This window comes from Taurulus bubalis (genome assembly GCF_910589615.1).
Source record: "Taurulus bubalis genome assembly, chromosome: 17".
In the NCBI taxonomy this organism is placed as follows: Eukaryota; Metazoa; Chordata; class Actinopteri; order Perciformes; family Cottidae; genus Taurulus; species Taurulus bubalis.
The window spans coordinates 13,530,081-13,550,556 of NC_136605.1; the positions used below are offsets into that span (position 1 = coordinate 13,530,081).

The 20,476-nt window shown below is 41.6% G+C and overlaps 1 protein-coding gene across 2 annotated transcripts in view; it reads left to right on the forward strand.

The window, feature by feature from the left end:
• The window catches only part of LOC306749646 (mitochondrial import inner membrane translocase subunit tim16-like), a 106,271-nt gene extending 86,935 nt beyond the window's left edge, over positions 1-19,336 (forward strand). The window contains exons 10-31 of one of the 2 annotated variants that reach the window (XM_079232957.1): positions 7,526-7,580; positions 7,697-7,754; positions 7,863-8,008; positions 8,103-8,201; positions 8,284-8,376; positions 8,465-8,618; positions 8,710-8,885; positions 8,971-9,079; positions 9,188-9,274; positions 9,395-9,537; positions 9,725-9,829; positions 10,165-10,250; positions 10,508-10,649; positions 10,764-10,853; positions 11,046-11,162; positions 11,293-11,428; positions 11,568-11,659; positions 11,821-11,907; positions 15,161-15,245; positions 17,204-17,340; positions 17,926-17,991; positions 19,191-19,336. In XM_079232957.1, the coding sequence (XP_079089083.1) occupies positions 7,526-7,580; positions 7,697-7,754; positions 7,863-8,008; positions 8,103-8,201; positions 8,284-8,376; positions 8,465-8,618; positions 8,710-8,885; positions 8,971-9,079; positions 9,188-9,274; positions 9,395-9,537; positions 9,725-9,829; positions 10,165-10,250; positions 10,508-10,649; positions 10,764-10,853; positions 11,046-11,162; positions 11,293-11,428; positions 11,568-11,659; positions 11,821-11,907; positions 15,161-15,245; positions 17,204-17,340; positions 17,926-17,991; positions 19,191-19,268 (2,341 nt within the window). In that variant the 3' untranslated portion in view covers positions 19,269-19,336. Of the gene's footprint in view, positions 1-7,525; positions 7,581-7,696; positions 7,755-7,862; positions 8,009-8,102; positions 8,202-8,283; positions 8,377-8,464; positions 8,619-8,709; positions 8,886-8,970; positions 9,080-9,187; positions 9,275-9,394; positions 9,538-9,724; positions 9,830-10,164; positions 10,251-10,507; positions 10,650-10,763; positions 10,854-11,045; positions 11,163-11,292; positions 11,429-11,567; positions 11,660-11,820; positions 11,908-14,639; positions 14,731-15,160; positions 15,246-17,203; positions 17,341-17,925; positions 17,992-19,190 lie in introns of those variants that run through there. The other variant, XM_079232958.1, reaches the window with a different exon arrangement.
• Positions 19,337-20,476: the final 1,140 nt, after the last annotated feature.

Consider the following 20,476-nt stretch of genomic DNA (forward strand, 5'->3'; position numbering starts at 1 on the left):
ATGATTCTAGAAATACCTTAAAATCAGTAGTAGTACTTCTTAAACCTTCTTATGGGGTTTTAAAAGATCCTCTTTCAAGGAAACTTAGCTCTGTTACTGGAGAGGTAGCAAAAAACTGATAAGAACCAAGACATTATGTTTGCTTTCTCATGTCCAGAAATAAACAACAATAACTGGTACAACTGGTGTTCAATTAATGCATTTTCATTTATGAAGCCGCAGCATTCAATCATTGCGAGTTGAAGCCTTATTGACGTTGCCCTCACTCTGACCCTGTGGATCAGCTTTTGTGGTGCGGGCTCTGGAGCTCTGATGCCGCTAATGGAAACATTTGTACACATTGAGGCAGCACAAGTGCAGAGGGTTGATTGATCTGTGATTTTTCTGAGTTTACAAAGGTGGCAAAGTTAATCTCATGTGATATATTGTTTATTTGCTTTTGGCACACTTTGTGGTCCTTTTCGGTGGATTGTTATGCTTTAGAGTTTGTAAAGACCAATCATCGCCAAACCATTTGTTTGCCGTTTAGATGACCTTTTACATAATCCTCTGAAATATTCACTCTCACATGGAAAAGAATTCTCTTTTTTATTTCACATATTTGCAGAATACTAGAAACCAACCCAGGACTTACCATCCTGGAGACGGCGTTACAGGTCTAGTGTTGTTCCGTTATGAAGTTAATCGCCAGTGGATTATTCCGCACCAGTCCCTCCTTTGTGGGAGTAATTTGAGCACCCATTGGGCCTGCAGCGTAAGTGTGCATAAAACCATTAGCGGTGTCTAACTCCCTTACACAAGAGTAATAGCACTGCAACAGAACGGGTGTGTTCTGTCACAACAAACAAATAAAGGCAGGAAGCGAGCAGGGTTATCATAAGGAGAAATAGATAATCTGCTGGTCATATGAACCATCATCAGATTGGGATCGTGAAAATAATTGAAAGGCATGTGCTTTTGTGGTCGTACTTTTAAATGTGAGACGCAGCTGTTAAGTTAGAGCCAACTGTTCATCATACTGCATATTTTTACTGATTCATTTCATACAACAGATCCGACACTGTGTGTGTGGGAGGGCGGGGTGGGAGAGATGTGTGTGGGATGTGAGTGGGATGAAGTACTGAAAGTCCTAAAATGGATGGTTTCGAAGTTGATATACATTTGCAGTTTACTGAGAGAAACGAGCAGGTTCAAGTGGTCCGCCTCATGCTTTTATAATGTTCATTCCTTTGTTTTAAGCCACAGTGTGGCTCTATGGAGAGTTTCTGTCAGTTAGTCGGTCTTTTGACTGAATTGTCTCTATTGGATGGATTGTTCTTACATTTTGTACAGACATTAAAGCTTCCCAGAGGATTAACCCTGATGGCATTGGTGATCCTCTGATTGGCCTGCAGGTTGATTTGTATACTCTTTTTTTTTTCATTAGTAAAGTGACAAATATTGAATTTATTGTCATAAAATTGACATAGCATATTAAGACGTTCGCATGTTGACATTAGTACAGGCTCACAGAGAAGACTCTAGTCCTGTTTTATTATAATATGAAGACACATGTATAGTCAAGTAAAGATAATCTGTTATTAGTCCCGCAGTGGGGAAATTACAGGATTACAGCAGCATTGCATGTGAATAGTGAATAAAAATATACAGACTGAATAAAAAAAAGTATATAAAATTACTTAAACGTATTGCACGTGTTGGATATTGCACCAGGTGAATGGTTAAAGTGTTCAAAAGTGTTCAAAGTGATCAAAGTGTTCGTGGTCTACTGAGAGCTCAGCGTATTGTGCAGCCTGGCAGCAGTGGGAAGAAAGGACTTGTGGTACTTCTCCCTCAGACACCGGGGGTGAATCAGCCGGTGACTGAAGGAGCTGTGCAGCGCTGCCAGAGTGTCCTGCATGGGGTGGGAGGCTTGGTTTACCATGGATGAGAGCTGAGTCATCATCCATGATATATTTGACAAAGCACCAACATTTATTCACATCCCTGGGTGTCTCTGTAAAACATTCAACTCCAAGATAAACCTGTGATGAATATTTGTGTTTTTAACTGGAGACCATCTTGCGATGGATCACACAGAGTGTAAAGTGGTGGGAGCAATGGCCCTCTCCTCACTTTCTACCCCTCTACCTCTGGTGCCCTTGTTAGAACCACACCCTTCTTCTAACCCGGCCTTCATTTTGAACTTGACTACACACCTGTTAAGTTTCGTGACTACATCTTGTGCGGTTGCGGCGCTGTCACAGTGAAAGAATCTGTCCGCAGGCAGAAATAAAAGCACCTGGCAAAGTACTCAAACCCGCCTCTGTAGTTGTTCCCGCCACAGTAAGGGTTTCCAAGGACTACATTTTGCCATAATGACTCACACACAGACTCACTCAAGGTGAGAACAATACTGGCTGGTAATAAATTACTTCAGTGGGATTGTCAGTGGTCACCTCTGATATCAAATCTTGAGCAGAATTATATCTTAAACCCAACTATTCTTACTTGAAGACATTACATTTAATATAAAAAAAGACCTGAGCTTTCCTTGAATTTGATGTCCAAGTGAGTGTTATAAAAGTATATTGACCTGAACACTTTAAAAATCAGTGACTCAAGGCTCCCAACAACACATCCTCTGTTCTTGCTGTGCCCGACCCTCGTAAGGGCCCTCGTAACCCTGTGTGATTATACAAACATTATTTTATGGCTAAGACGGCTCTAGTTTCAGTCGCCAACACTAAGTCACTGCTGGCCAGCGAGACAGCCGAGGCCTGCTAGGACAGCTGGACACGCTGCAGGCCGCAGTCTTTGGGGGCAGGAGGGCTGATAAAGTGGACCGCTTGAGTTCACAGTTCAGCAGACCCTTCACCTCCAGATACTGCTTCACCACTCGCTCACTCCCACTGACTGGGATGACATAACCAGGGGGCTGATAAAGAAGGAGGGAGGAGTGGATGGCGTAAAGGAAAAGGAGGGAATGCCAATAATACGAACAGTAAATTAAGCTGAGGTCACACCATATAATGTAGGATAATTATGACCATGATATGTCCATGAAGACTGGTTTCCAATGCGGTGGAGAGTTTCCACTGCTGAGGTTAGTAGGAGTCAGAATGGTTGTGATCTGAACAAATGTTAAGAGTTTTTTTCCACGACTGGAATCTAGTAAAATCTGAACTGGATGGCTTTGCAATCTGTACAACACACACAACAACATACTCTGAACGAAATACTTAAATGGGGAAGAAAAACGAGGGATCTGGAACATGCAATAGCTGGCGTACACACAGAATAGACAGAAATAGCTGTATCAAATTTACAATGTGGAGAAAAAAAGAATGCGGGTAAATTACAGATAACATATTATTGCAAACTGTTATCTACAAAAGCAATTTTTGTTGATCTTTTCATAGCTTGTTAGGATGCTTGAATTTCTTCTCCAACAGAGTGGCCCTCTGAAAAGCCAAAATGGAGAAGGAGACAACTAGCTGCTTTGTTTTAGTTTCATATTCCCTAAAGACTTCCTCTCTCCTTTTTCTCTATTTTCTGTCCAGCTCCTACCTGTCGACTGGAGCTTATTGTGCTCTCTAATGTGTGTTTTTAGCTGCGAGCGCAAGGCCATGATCTCATAGCGCAGAGAAAGGTCCCTTTGACTGATACCGATCTGGTCTTTGCTGCGCAACCCCATAACCTTATACCTCTGCAGGCTGCTTTCATTAGCTCCACCTATATACTTTATATAATAAACGTCTGTGTGTGTCTGATGCTATCTAAGTCTATATGTGTTCACACAAGCGTTCAGAGCGTGTTGATGTGTGTGCATTTTTCTTACTTTCACATATTTTGCCATGCTAGTAAGCACATGCATGCATACGCACAGCATTTTTTCCATAATGCAGTATTTATCTCTGCACTTGACTGTTTCTGGAAGGATTTTCTGTGTATATGGTGGGATATTATCCAATGACATTCTCAGTTGAACTCTATCAACCCTGAGGTTTCCGTCCACCTCAACCACAGCTGCAGATGCCCAATCACTTGCACCCCACCTCACTTCAAACACACACATAAACACACACCATTTCTGCATTTGTCTGTCACATCCGTTCGCCGGGCCCTCCATTAGTCAGTTATTCCACTGATTTACTCCATCGCTTCCATTATCAAACGACAGCTCTCATAATATACCTGGGCTGACTCGGGCCCTTTCATACACACGCACACAGATGCACATTAGAGTAGAGTAATATGCCCGTCATATCGGCTGGTGCTGAAGGCTGCTGTCATGGGCAGAAGGTCATTTTGTGATGTGCGTTTGGGTTCGTGTCAGAGAGCGGTGTGAGGCGATGGCAGACGAGGCGGGAGGCGTGTTCTCTCCGCTCTCTGCTTAGTGTAAACTCTGATAGGAGCCGAGTGCCAGTGACAGACTGAAGCCAAGGGGGATTTTTGAAGCATCAGGCGGCTCAACGCAGCGTGTTGGAAGAGCTTTGGAGGTGTTGATAAGTTAGTGGGTGCAGATAGCTCTGAGAGTGTGAAACTTGGCTGCCATAGTCTGTCGTTTTGTGAAGTCTTTCAAGGTTTCAGCTGATATTGTGGATATCTTTCCCTCAGCATTATAGAACACCATATTGTATCGTTTGTGTGTGGTTAAACCTGTCCTAGTCACACACCAACACGGAAAAGGGATTACGTCTGGATTAGTGTGTCAGGCTGAACTCGGTACCACACACACACACACACACACACACACACACACACACACACACACACACACACACACACACACACACACACACACACACACACACACACACACAGTCCTGTTTACAGCCTCTACACTAAGAGCATGAATGAGGCCTGTAATATAGTTTCTTTTCATTCATAATCAGCCCGTGTGATCGAGATCGTCACAATAAGCATGCTCGCTCCCACACTTAACCCACTGTTACTGCACTGCTCTCGTTAATGCATGCGCACATACATCATGAGGCACATGTATGTCCGTGTGCCTGTGCATCTGTGGCCCTAAATATGCACATGCATGCGTGCATGTGTTTTCCTGTGTGGGAAAATGGGCTGTCGGTGAGGCGGAGCATGAAAGCGATAGTAAACAGAGGCCATTATCAGTGATAAAGCTCCACTCCTATTATGTGGCTGTTTGTCTTGTTGTACGTTTACTGTGAGAAAAGCAGAGATAAGGCCGCAGAGAAAGGGAGGGAATTTGGAGGCAGCGATTTTGGATTGGAGGCAGAAAGAGACCGCGGGGAGCAAGTTGGTGGTGTCGTTGAATAGGAGAGGAAAGAGTTAAGGAGGAAGTGGACGACGGGCAGCGGAGAGGGGTGTGGGAATGGAGGTGTTTAGGGACTCCCTGTGGACTGACTCCGACATGGGAACACACAGTTGCCCTAACGAAGCGTGGCCGCCCCTCGCTGGTTTCTTAGGCCCGGGATAGAGGGATGGAGAGAGAAAGAGAGGGATAGAGAGACGAGGGGGTACAGGTCTGGGACCGGCCCATATTGTTGAAAGACGGATGCTTGGGATGAATAAAGAGAGGTAGAGCAGGGTAAACACGGAAAGAGGGCCTGTGTAAATACCTTGGTTATAGTGAAGCATTACCATGATATTCACATCCATTCTCAGAGTTAAAGTTATCCATCTATATAAATATCTATATCTGGGATCAATGAAGTTCAAAATTCAACTTTCACCCAAATACAATATACAAATAATGTCTCATTTTTCTAGACCATATCCACTTGGCAGGCTAGTTTACCAAAAGCGTTAACGCCTTCCCAATCATGACATTCAGTTGTATCTCTGTCTGCTGTTTCTGCAAAAAACTGCCAAGAGCAAAATCACTGCCCAAAATGTAACGTAAGTCCCAAATTAAAATGATACCAACATTCTTGTCATCGTAATTTTGGAAAACATTTGTGATCCCAACAAAAGGATGTGAGCTGCTACAACCACAGACTCGTGGCAGCTAGTTTTTAGGGACTGAGGCATCCTGGACTCGAGGAGATTTGTTGAAAATCTATTTTCATATAACTGCTCTCTAACCATTGCGTGTCACCTTGCGCTGTTGCTTAAGATACCCTAAACTAAGTCTGTCATTATATTGTCATTCTTGGAGCGTTGCGTCTTCAGTCTGTCACTCTGGGTTTATGTAGAGGCATATTCCTCATGAGTAGCACTATGACACATGGTCGTCATCATAAGCCGATCACTGGATCCGCCCCTCCACTTCAATCCGCCTCTCTGTGATGTGAAGTGGTCCGATCGGCCTGTTTTCTTGTCTGGGAAACAACAGCCTGTTGCTCTCATTGATGAAGTGAGCGTCTGAACGACTTCCAGTATGAAGGAGAGTGAGAGCATGTGCAAATATGCTTCTGTCTAAGCCGTCACTTCCTATTTAGTTTATTTACTAAAGCCCAGTTGTTTTTCCCCTGTGAGTCTGAAGCTCATTCAGCTTCCTCATCCCTCAATCTTCTTACCTCAAATCACGAGAGGAAGCAGGTGACTGGCGTTGTTTAGTGTGGGGGAATGTTGAGGCAGAGCTGGAAGGGTTTGTTGATTTTGGTAATTGATTTGTATTTAAAGTTATTTATTGTGCGTTTTGTAGCAGCTTTCCAAATGTAAGGAGTTGTTATTTTCAGTGAACTACATTGCCTTTTGGGCTTGAGACATTGTCAGACAAAATTAAGTTTGAAGACGTCTTATATGATTGAGGGAACTATAAAAACGTTTGAACAGCCAGAGAGGAGCTTTAGATATTTATATTTTTACATGGTGTTTTATCAGCATTGTGGTTTTTATTATTTGTATCTCTTGCATTATCAGTTCTATATCTATTTAACCTGTTTTGTGTGTTCAACATTTTATTGTTGATCATTATGAATTATTTCATTTTATCGGAGTAACGTTTTACTACTTTTAACATTGGACGTTTTGTCAATCCCTTTGAAGTGCATTTGATTTGTTCAAAAGGTGCTATGTATAAAGTTTATTAATGTATGATGTTTTCTTTTCATGGTTTAATTTTGGTGACTAAACTGCATCAATTCATTGAGAGCATTCTGATAAAACTAAACAATAAATAATCATTAGTTGCAGCCCTCTTAAATTGCCTAGAGTCTGATGTTGTTTGTTGACAATGTTTTCATCTTGAAACATGTTCCTCATGGGGTTTTATGCTATATTGGTCTTTGATAATAATCTTTTTAGCACAGGTTTTAAGATCCAAGGCATTTAAATCAGTGAGTCTGACAATGCATTTTCCACAGAGTTGGACTGAGGGTTTTTTTCCGACTGTTTTCCTAAACTGCAGATAAAGATCAGTGGAAAAGAAAATGCAAAACAACCTGTGTGATCTGACTTGGCGATGTCTTACCAGTTACCCTAAACTTGAGCACACTGCTCCATCTGGTGGCGCCTTTCTGAAACCTCCAACCCTGTGACATATTGAGATGCAATAGCTAAAGTACACTACTACGGATTCTGAGCATAATTTGAACGTGTCCTGCCTCTTTGCTTTCAGGATGATGATCCCTCTGTTTGATGACGACACTGATCTGCTCATACTGGCTGGCATGGTGAGATACAGATGAATGCTGTTATGTATTCTGGCATGCAACATCTCTGAGGTATGGTTTTGACAGAAATGCTTCGCAGTACAGTGAATGACTGAATAATGTTCACTCTCACACAGAGAGACTCTGTGGTCGATTGCTTCGAAGTGTCTGCGTCTGAGCCGTTCTTCACGCAAGGTAAAACTTGTTCCTCGTTCATCTGTCTCGCCAGATCATTGCTTCTCTCCCTCCTGGTATTGGATCTCTCTCTTTTTTTGTCTTTTTCTGTTCATGTTTTCCCTGTAGTGAGCCACTGCCTGACGGACACCTCGACACGCGGAGTCGCTATGGTACCCAAGGTGGCGTTGGATGTCCTGTCCTGCGAGGTGATGCGTGTCCTTCAGCTGACAGACAGCTGCATTGTGCCAATCAGCTATCAAGTCCCTCGTAAGGTGCGTATATAGACAGAAGTGACACATACAGCAGATTCACATAATATGCCTTTGTTTTCACGCCCGCATGTTTGTGCTCTTCATTGTCTTACAGCATTCAAGCCAGGAGTTTCTTGAAGATCTCTACCCAGATACGGCGGGCACGACTCCAGCTATGTCTGCTGAGGAGTGGTGGAAGGGAGGCAACAAGCAGGTAAAGGATCTCCACTCTCTACCCTTTTATCCAGTCGTAGTGAAGGGCCCGCCTTCGAACTGTCAGCTGTGTTTGTCCTCAGGTGGAGAAAGTCAGCCTCTGTCCAGACAAACTGCCCAAATCAAAGGCTGCACCTGCAAAGAAGAAGGAGCTGGCCAGTGGGGGGAGCAAGGAGGTAGACACTGTTTTAGTGTTACTGACCATTAAGGCTCCACTGACTGCCATTTTTGTATTAAGTTAACAGCCACCCTGCTGTTCCACAGGATCCGGCCCGTGGCTGCTCCACCTCCAGTAGTCCTCTGAGCACTCCCAGCAGCAGCGCTGCCCCGTCCCGCTCTCCTTCCTCCACCTCTGGGCTCTCCTCCGGCTTCCTCTCCAGTCCCAGCCAGAGCGCCAGGGCCATCCAGAGCCTGCTTGGTATAAACACAGCCCATTCTGGTGTCTGTCTTTTTATAATAAGGTTTCTTTGGTGATAAATCTGCTGAATTATGAATTATCTCTGATCCAGGTCCGACCTCCAAGTTCCGCCACATCCAGGGTGCCGTGATGCACCGGGACACACACGTCACCAACCTGCGGGGCCTCAACCTGACTACACCAGGCGAGTCCGACGGCTTCTGTGTAAACCGGCAACGCGTGGCAGTGCCCCTCGCTATCTCCGGGGGCCAGATCGCCATCTGTGAGGTACGGCAGCAGCTGGAGATTTTTATTTTTTTATATTGTACTTGGGAAAGTGAGAATACTGCTTAATGTATGTGATGATCCTCAGCGCTCTCAGCCTGGCAGGCTACCTGACACAGCCCTGCCCACCATCCAAAACTCTGTTAATGTGGTGGACTTGTCTTGGGACCCCTTTAACGTACACCAGCTTGCTGTGGGTAAGTGAAAACAAAGACTGTGTAGGTGTGAGCATTCGCAGCTGTGCGTTGTATCGACTGTCTGACCTGATAAGTGTGTATTGATATGTGTATTTCCATCCGCGCTAGCTGGGGATGATGCAAAGATCCGGGTATGGCAAGTACCAACAGGAGGACTGAAAGAAACTCTGACTGAGCCTGAGGTTCTCTTGCAAGGTAGGACCGGGCCCACCCTCCGAAATGTCCTCAATTTAGTTTTCTCTATAATATATTGTTGATTGACGAGCCTGACAGACAACAGTAAAAGTCACATTGATTGACCCTTCCTCCCCGTAGGACACACTGAGAAGATTTACTCCATCAAGTTCCACCCTCTGGCCAGCGGACTCTTGGCATCTTCATCCTACGATCTCACAGTCAGACTGTGGAACCTGGAGAACGGAGAACAGGTCAAACTCCTCACTGGACACGAGGACCAGGTGGGTGACCAAGAACCACGCCTTGATCCAATCTATGAACACGAGTGAAACATCATATATGCTGTTTGGCAACAGTTTGGACATTTGGATTTATTTACTGGAGTAAATACATCAACTGTCCATTGTAGTCTCCTTATGAGCGTCTCCTTCTTCTTCCTTCTTGTTTCCGCTTGTTGATTATATTCAGATCTTTTGCATGGCGTGGAGCCCAGATGGAAAGCTCCTGGCCACATTGTGCAAAGATGGCAAAGTTCGCATCTACGACCCCCGCAAGTCCACTGCACCTGTGCAGGTATGTACAGAATATGGGAGGATACAATAAAAAAAAGTTGTACATGTAACAGCAAACAAATAAAATTTCACAACATTGAACTCTTTTAAACCACTTTTCAGAACCATGTTATCTGGTGGAAACATGAGTTTGTTGTTCATTTATTTATTTGTTTGTCAATAGTGTGTTACTGCTAAAAGCAATAAACTGCCTTAATGGTAATCTACAGTGAGATAGAATATCTAAGAGGCATTGTCAAGCAAAGCCTTACAGTGTTGTTTAATTCCTGTCAAAACACATGTTCATGTTACTTAACTACTTAAGTCTTTAATAATTATCTTACTTTTCTTCTTTAGGAGGGCCCAGGTCCTGAGGGCCACAGGGGTGCTCGTGTGGTGTGGGTGTGTGAGGGCAAGTACCTGTTGGTGTCAGGATTTGACAGGTACTGAACATGGAAAATACTTCTTTTTTGTTAAAGCGTTATAAAGCTGGCAGAATATGTCATAGACAGTACATGCAAGAGTGATGTCCGTGTTCGGATGACCATGCTAACAAAACGGAACTATGTGAGCGTCCACTGTTTTTTATTTCTACTGAAAACAGTTCAGTTGAGTGTGTATTGCATGCATCATACTTCAGTCTTATCAGAGCCGCAGTGGGTCAGTCAAAAGAAAAGTTCACCTTGTCATCCTTCTGCAGTCGCAGTGAGAGAAACCTTTACCTGTACGCCGCTGACTCCGTGTCCTCTGGAGCCGTAGCCAACGCCAACATCGACACCTCTCCCTCCACACTCATCCCTTTCTACGACCCCGACACCAGTCTGGTCTTCCTCACTGCAAAAGTAAGCACATTAAAAACTAAAACTAAATATAACTGCATATAAGGTACATTTGAACATCACAACTGAGAACAAATGTAGAATTAGATGTAACCTGTGTGTTTAATTTGTTTTCAGGGTGATACAAGAGTGCACATTTATGAGATTGTGCCTGAAGATCCGTACTTTTTGGACTGCAGCAATTTTAACTCTTCTGAGCCACATAAGGTACTGAGCTGGACTCCCTCGTGCCGTCATCTTTGTCGTATTTCAATTGTCTGTCACCATACATCTGAACACTGTACGTGGACAGCCAGAGTGGGACAATACCATTCTTAAAACCGGGACATGGTTCTGATGCTGTATGTGTCTTTTTTGTTTGCTATACTCTGACACTTCCTGTTTGTTTCCTGTTTGCAGGGCTTTGCCTTTCTGCCCAAGTCAGAGTGCAATGTGCATGATGTGGAGATCGCTCTGGGACTCATGCTCACCAAGGCAACGATAGAGCCAGTGGCCTTCAAAGTGCCTCGGGTCAAGGTGAGCCAGCAACACCACCTAGTGGACTTAATACAGCATATTTTCCTACCTGATGGTTATTTCTAATAAATAGCTATTGCTTTTACTATATAAAGTATAAATACCTGTGTGTGTAACTCTGTGTCTCCAGAAAGAGTTTTTCCAGGACGACGTGTACCCTGACACCGCCGTCTGTTGGGAACCAGCACTGACTGCCTCTGCCTGGCTGTCCGGCTCCAACGGCCAGCACAAAAAGATCAGCCTGAAGCCGAAAGACATGACGCCAGGTGCTGACATGGACCATATGCATACATACTATGGGACTTTGTACAACATATCTATCTACATGGAAATGCTACAGTCTACATGTACGTATATTGGATTTGTGGTTTCAGATTTTGACTCTGTGTGTGTGTGTTTTTTCAGTGAGTGAGGCCCCGAAAGAGGCTCCAGTGAGGAAATATCTGCCCTCATCAGTTTACTTGGAGGAGAAGACTGATGAACAGAAGAAAGAGGAGGTGAGGATGAGCTCCATCTCGTGTGTCGTGATGATCTACGATGAAATCCTTCATGTAGTGGTCGCTGAATGGACATAGCGGTATTTCTCTCATGTGTTTTAACTGTGTGTGTGTGTGTGTGTGTGTGTGTGTGTGTGTGTGTGTGTGTGTGTGTGTCCCAGCTGCTCAGTGCCATGGTGGCTAAGTTGGGGAACATAGACGACCCGCTGCCACAGGATTCCTTCGAGGGGGTCGACGAGGACGAGTGGGTGAGTGAAGCGTGAATGTGATGGAAACCGCTCGAGTCTAGTGACAGACATCTTAACATTATTTAAGCTGGTCATCTTGCTACCACTGTATAACGAAGCACTGACAAGCTACTGATGAGATTGTCAGTCAGTTTTGCTCAATGATCTGGGTTGATGTAACTAGCTGTGCCTGTTGTGTCGTCCAGGATGACTAGAGCGGACGCCATCTTGCCTTTGATTCCATCCTGGTGCCAACAGCAGAGAAGAGAGAACAGATCCACTGTCAAGTCACGCTGCCACACACAAGTCCAGGAGCTCAATCAGCGAACATCTCATCCTACAGCACAAAGCAAACTGTATAATGTGAAAGTAAAAATTATATGGGAAAACAATCACAATAGCACCCTTTGATATCAAGTATGTATCACTATATCTGTAAAGGTTGAGAAAATCAAATGTCATGTTGTCTAGTTTGGTGTTCATCATATCCGGCTGCATGAAATTTGATATGAAAATCCTTGTAATCCTTAAGATTTAAGGAATGATTTCTGAATTATTTAATTATTTCAAAAATCCTTCTGTGATAAATCTGACATAGTAACTGCTTCGTTGTGATGTCACACTATTCAGGATATTTGGAAAGTTATCCCACCATGCCGGATAATACAACAGTAAATATGAGAAAATAGTCCATTGAAATCATAAATCAGGACACCTCAAACAATTCTGGTTAAGGATCAGTGGTTGTAACAGAGCAAACCTTTTTTATTTTTTAAATGGATTAGTGTGTTAGCACAGCCTCTCTTTTCGTCTGTGATGTGCAGCCATGATTTAAGCATGATAATACACTCTGAGGTGTCCTGATATAATAAAATAAAAAATAATGTCCTCCTCTTGTGCCCAGTCAGCTAGATGCCAGGTTGTGTATCGTGTATACAAAGTTGGTAACCGTGAGTGCACATCTACCTCCGCTGTCGACCACTTGTTTTTTTTACTGGCCGGTCATTTGAGAACGCTCGTTCACGATGTGTTTATGAAGGATGTGATGTTGTTAATGATCTCATTGCATGAGTGAATCTCTCGTCTTCCTGTTTGATCAGGTAAAACACACACACACACATGCGGTTACTGTGACAAGTTCAAGCCTTCAGCAGCAAAAACCACACTGAGGATACAACAGGGTCACCAGTGTTCATGTTTGGCCATGAACTGGGATTTCTTATGACAACAACATTAAGTTCACTTTTTCTTTGTTTGCCAACAATAGAATAAAATGCCAATTTAACGATGTGTTATTTCTAGAATTTATTAAATGTTTTGCCATGCGGTAGTCTTATAAGTTAGGGGTTAAAGGTTAATACAACTAAGATGTTTTGCATTGAATGCCAAGCCACCTCCTTTTTGGAGTTTTTAGAGGGGCCTTTGTATACTCTAAGATGATTCTTTCTTTTCTTTCTTTTCTTTTTCGCTGGGCAACTTGTAATCGTGATCTTTGTTGCCAGACTGTTTGGGGATATTCCTCACTTAAATGAGCTAATTTTCTTATTTTCTTATCTAATGTTAACTAGCAGTAAGCAATCATGTTGTTAATTAGCCAATAACAGTACAGTATTAATAACTTGCAAAACAGCCATAATAGGTATCATGTAATCTCCAATCAGGGCTACAACAATATCGTCAATAATCGAGTCTTGAACCCACCGTTTGTTCACAACCTCTGATGGACTGAAATGAACCATCGATTCAGCCGGTCATGCACGTCGTGTTGAACAGGAGACCTGCAGGTGTCGTGTTATGTACACTGTAAGTGCTTGTGATTCTCAAACGCCGTACTTTGTAATATTTGGATTGGATTAACTGCCTTCCTTTGTGTTAAAAATAACTTCCTTTTTATACACTGAGTTGAGCATTGTTGTTGTTTTGTCTGTCGTACTTGAGGAATGGTTTGTGGAATTTCTTTCAATATTGTCTCGCAATAAACACATATTTGAAACAAATACTACTTTTGCTTTTTTATTAAGGGGTCACCATGACAATCATAATGAAGAGAAATGTCTTAAGGGATTTCTGTGCTTTTTACGCATTAATATCTCTCCAGTGGAGACTGGGCACAGAAAGTATATAGGTGCATTAAAATAAATTAGATGCATTTAAATTTGGCTATAGAAATGAATAAATATATGAACAAATTGATTGTTCCTTTTACTATATTGTGCCTAATATTGTATATATTAATTTTATGAAATACATTTTTTAAATATAGTTGTAGGTTAACATCTGGTCAGGGAAAACAGATGTAAATGAGCCATAAGGCTAACTGGCTCATTTAAACTAATAGAATACAATAAAGAGGTGTTCAAATAAATATTTTTTTTAGGATAATTTTCATACCAGCATCAAGGTAGACAAGCCTGACGTGACCTTTGGTGATATACTTTCAAAATAAAGTGAAGTTATTAGAATAACGGATATGATAATGTTAAGTGTTCACTCTAGCGCTGTGTTATCAACAATAACCTACTTCATTGGGGACATACAGATATGTATGCAACATATTTCAGCTATTATTTCAGAATAGTTGCAGATTATACATAGTGTATATAAATATATATAAATAAATATACTGTATGGATACGTCTCAAGAAGACAAAACAAGCTGCAGTTTTCCTCCATGCCAGTAGAGGTCAGCATTATAAATGACGCCGTCCACCGGCTTCATCTTGAATTCTTTTCTGTCGGCGCTTCCATGAACTTTGACCCTGAAGTAACCTTCGTCGGTGTCTTTACATGTGTGAAAACAGAAGCCGCACACTGTCTCAAGGACCTGTGTAGTATTAGAAAATGGTAAGAATACATTTTGTGTGTGTATATATCCCTGTCGCTGACGTCAGTGACTCTTGCTATCATCAGCATGAGACGTTGTGTAGCGTTATATCAGCTGTTACATTAAGTAGCCGCCTCCTCCTCTTCAGAGGGACGCTGTGAATGTGATGTAAGGAGAAACTAATGTGTCAAAACGTAGCGTTAAGTTAGTTCATGTCCGAGTAGGACGGAGGAACTGAGTCCTCCGCTGTAATGAAGGTGCTCCTCACCTGTCGACACCTTCCTCAACGTGGCGTCAGCTTAATTAGTTTTGGACTGATGGGGGACTCTTGTTATGTCACTTGTCAAAATGAAGACCACCGAGGGACCTCATCTCGCTCTCTGTTTTAGTTTCCATGACTGTCAATGTGGAATGTCACGTCTGCAAACTTGCATCTTATTTCTTCTGCAGGCTAAATATCTCGCGCAGATCATCGTGATGGGAGCACAGGTGGTGGGACGAGCGTTTGCTCGCGCTTTACAGCAAGAAATTGCAGGTATGACCCAAATGTATTTAATACTACATATTGTTTTTGCAATTGCTAAGACATAAACGTTGGTCGACATATTTGTGGCACAGTTACTGAACCACTAAACCAAAAGCAAATTGTCTGCTTTACACTAAATTGTTCTAAAACACACTATTCCTTGCAAATAAATACATCATGTTGTCTACATTAGACACATACAAACCTGTGTCTGTCGTTTGCTCCACACTGCCATTGAAATACCACACTATCTGCAATCACTTTCACCCAGAATGCACCTGTGAAACCAATTAGATCACCTAATCAGGACAGGTGTGCTCTTTGGTGGGCACAACAATGTAGGTCAAGTTAGAGAAAGTAATTGTGTCTGATACTGTTGAGTATTGAGAACAAACGCAGTGCATTTGTGTTCATATCTTATAGTAACAGTATATTAAAGGAAAATGACAGACTCTAGATCAGGGGTGCCCAATACGTCGTTCGCGATCTACCAGTCGATCGCGGAGGTAGTGCGGGTAGATCGCATGCCATTTAAAAAATAATAATAATTAAAAAAAACTTTAGCGACAAAACCCAGCTCCCAGTGTGCAAATTAATGTCAATCACTACGGACGCTGCGCCCGCAATGGTTGGCCGCTTGAATGGATGTATTGCCAAGTACAGGGAGATGTTTTCCCCGACTTCCTTAATTACCACTGCATAATACACCAACAAGCATTATGCGCTACAACGCTAAACATGAAAGAGATCACGGATGTGGCAACAAAGATCGTCTAATCGAGCGAGAGCTCTTCAAAGACGGATGTTCTGTGCGCATCTGGAGAAGGACTGCAGCCACTCTGACTTCCTGCTGCACACTGATGTGAGATGGCTTATAGAGCTCTGTCCGGAGATACAGGAGTTTCTCCATGTTGTTAAACATGCAGAATACAACCAACCAAGAGTATGTCAATATGCTCACGTTTCTGAATTACAATTTAAAACGTGTGTAAATTGTGTGTTCCCCTGAAGGAGGGAGCAGCAAGACGCGGGACTGTAATAAGTCATTTTGATTTACTTTTCAACCCTTGCGCTTTAATTATCGGGTAGGATGGACAATTTTTTTAAACTTTTGGACTTTGAATGGCACTTGCAGCCCAGTTATTCTTTAGTTATTTTGCACTTTCAGAGGCTGGATTGCTATGTTGAGTTAACTTTAAAGCTTTATTTGTACTTTTTCTTTATTTTTAAAGCATATTTGCACTTTAATTTGTATTACTATTTCATGTATTTGTTATGATGATGTTCTGATGTTCAGATCTTGTTACTCAAATACATTTGAAGTTCAAATTCCAACATTTTGAGTTACTATTCTTAATTTGCTATGGGAAATAGTCATTAGATTAGTCGATTAATCGAAAAAATAGTCGATAGATTAGTCGTTTATGAAAATAATCGTTAGTTGCAGCCCTAGAGTCAGCCTTTTCCTACATGAAAAAGATTAAGTCCAAACACCGTTCCACCATGACTGATGACCATTTGGTCTGCCTGACGCTGACTACCAGCAGCTACTGTCCGGACTATGCAACCCTGCTGGTTCCATGCAGTGAAGTCATCAGAGCAAAATGTAATGACCAAAAATGTACAAAATTGTATTGTGTCATAAGGGTTCATGCAGTTATGCAAGGTACGCCAATATTGTAAATATAAAGTATACTCTGTATATTTATACATTAATAATGCTTTATATAGATATAAGCATTATTAATGTAGGTAGATCTTTTTGACTTGGTCATTTTAAAAGTAGCTCGTGAGCCAAAAAAGTGTGGGCACCCCTGCTCTAGATAATAGGGTTTTGTCAATGTGCAGTTGTCACGTAGAAATAGCTATATATCTGGTGTTTGTGTGTAAAGTTGTTGCAGAGAGAGAGATGGATAATGTCATTTACTGAACTGAAGTTGTGAGTATTTGTGTTGTTTCTCTCGCAGCCAGTAAAGCAGCGGCGCAGGCCAGGAATAGTGCCGGTCAGCACTCGGCTGCAGCCTCGAGCATCACTGGGATGAGCCTGCAAGAGGCGCAACAAATCCTCAATGTCTCCACACTCACCCCTGAGGAGATTGAGCAGGTGCAAACACACGTCGTCTCTAGAGTTGTGTAACTAACAACGTGTTGGTACTAAGCTACAGAGCCATCAAGCCTTTTTGCGATGTAGTATTTAGCCAGTCCTTACAGATTTTCTGGCCATATCAAAATCTGTTTCCTTCATTGTAGCGTGCTTGTGTTGCTCTGTCAGTGTGAGTGGAGACATTGGTTTCTGTTATTACCTAAACTCATTAGTCACAACTGGTTCAGACAGAGCTTCTTTTGTAATATAAACAAGTATCCCAACTTAAAATCTACCTTTCGATGTAAACACTCAACACCATTTGCATTTAAAAGATGGCCTGGTCGTAGAATATTGTTACGGTTAGTCATATCTTTACAAACTGATGGCTGAACACACAGATTCTGTGTAACAGCTACAAAGTACATATCTAAGATGAGAGGTAACGTCAGGAACACAGTTTTATTCACCATGGTTCTTTGTTTATTTTGACCTCATCAACATTATCAAATGTTTCTTTATGTTTATATCCTTATGTTGTAACAATAAGATCAGAAAATGGGTCAACGGGCATCTTTCTGAAAAAAAGTGTTTTATCTCTTCCAGAACTACGAGCACCTTTTTAAGGTGAATGACAAGACAGTGGGTGGTTCATTTTACCTCCAATCAAAAGTAAGTATTCTGTTTCTTGGACAGGTATGGCAATTTATTATTTAGTGGAGACCCGACTATTGCCCACTAAAGCAAATGTTTAGCTCACTAAAATACAAAAACAGCATCAGAGCATATAAAACAAATATGGTATCAGAAACCATTGAACCAAATGATTTAAAACATTGCTTAAGACATCGAAAGGATAGTTTATTTTTTTTGTGTGTAGAGGGGTAGTATGAGGTACTTATTTGGAGAAGCAGACAGGAGTACCGGGACAGGAGCCGAGTATTTCACTGCTGTGGACGGGGACAATAGCTAAAGGTATTTAATGTGTACGCTATATTAAGGATATTTTCGCAGCATTATGTTGCCGTCAGACATCCTTTTCAGAATCAGAAACCGTTTATTTGCCAGGAATGTTTACATAAACGATTCATTTTTCTAGGTGGAAGGTGCATACATTAGACATGAGACGTTAGACGAGACAATCAACAATAAACGACAACAACAGTGTAATGATATTAAATCAAGTATAAGATAAAGTGCTCAGACAAACAGATAACGTTAATGTAAGTGTATGTTAAGTGGCATGAGTGTTTTAAATATGAAGTGTGCAGGGGAGTGGCCGGTAAGAGGAAGGAAAAGAAAGAAAAAATAGTCCTGGGGGTGAAAAAAAAAATAGTCAGACTAGATGTTTTATAACCATCTATGCTCTCAACCCCACTTCTACAAGTCCAAACCGTCCCTTTAACACTTGAAATATTGTGTAGTAATATGTGCACCTTTTGTAGTGCTTCCAGAGTTTTAAAGGTGAAACCTTATTTGTTTTGCACACCATCCCAACTTTCTCACACGATTACATGTAAGCCTGCAGTCCAGTTGACCAAACCATAGGAAGTTTTGTAAACTATTTATAATATAGACTGATACTCTCCAAGTCCCCTAAGAAGAAATAACCTTTGCGTTCATATCTTGAAATTATGTAATTAGTCATTTTAGTGTGGCTGTACCTGTAATTGATGACAAAAATTAAATAAATTCTGACTCATGTGAATCTGTTTGTGTGGGAGGAATCCACTCTTTGAACTGTGTTGTGTTTGAGATGATGTTTTTATCGCTCGCTCACTTCTTTCTGCTCTGAGGGAACCGTGGTGTGAACTGGTTATTTTCAGTGTTTTCTCTGTCACACGTTCTTTGTTATTCTTGGTTGTGTGCAGGTGGTGCGGGCTAAAGAGCGTCTCGATGAGGAACTAAGTATTCAGACGCAAGACAAGCGGCAGAAAACAGAAACATGAAGTATTATATTATGCCTGCCCTTTCTTTCCTCTCCCCATCCTCTGTAAATTATAACCCAATAAAAGCCTTCTCCTTTTCTCTAGTCTTGACTTTGTGTCATTTTGTGGGCAATAAATGTCATTTTAAGAAAGGTGAGCACAAATGATAAAAATATGGGTTTATTCATAGATGTGTCATATGTAAAACTGGTATTTATGGTTTTAAATGACCAAAATCCACAAAGAAACGCTTATATGTATGTCTCCGTTTCAGCTACTGTTGATTTGAAATGTCGAAATTCTGAATACAGTTCATGAAGCTGCAGCATGTTGACTATTAATCAGGATAATATGATTGTTTTTATTCCGTGGAAGTTTGACGGCGGCATCCAGTTTGCACTTCTTGGTCTGAAGGGACAGACTCACATTTACCTGGATGATGGATATGCACATTTCCATAAGATGGAAGCTATGTTTTTGGAACAGAAATGAATACACAAGTATCAAATACAACTTTATTAAACATTTTTCTTTTCATTGACATTATTATCAATATCGTAATAAAATTCCTCTAAAACAGGAGAACACCACTATGTTGTACCAATTTGAGACTTTTACAACTGTAAAATTCTGCATGTTCAAACCACAGAACATGATGCCAGGAAAAATATATTTTCATATAATCATTTTTTTTCATATAGTGTATAGCTTCTTTATTTTACCTATAATAAAAAGGCACTTGGAAAAATTAAAATACTGACAATATCTCACAAATGTGCAAAAAACATAACTTGGAACAGGCCTTGCGTGGCCCTAGTCTCATCATCAACCCTTTGTGCAACACTGTGGCACTTCGGTCAACGGCGCCCCTTTACAAGGACACCGACCTAGCTAAAACTAATTCCGTGCCCTTGATTTCAGTTCCACCTTTCATAGCATTAAGTGAGGGTTACTTTAAAATCTCCAGGAGCAAGTACCACTTTTATACTGTCAAAAAAAACAAGACGTCAAATTCAGACATTTTAACTACTGAGGATGATTTTTTTTTTTTTACAATTATTCTCGGTTCTCAAAACAACTGCTGAGTAACGCTGTACACTGAGAGGACGTGGCAACATCCCCGTATCTACACACGTTATGAGGGGAACAAAAAGTGCAGTTCATTACAGACTGAGCTCAAAGGGTTAATGGATCATACAGCTTATTTGATATGGAAAAGATGTGGACCC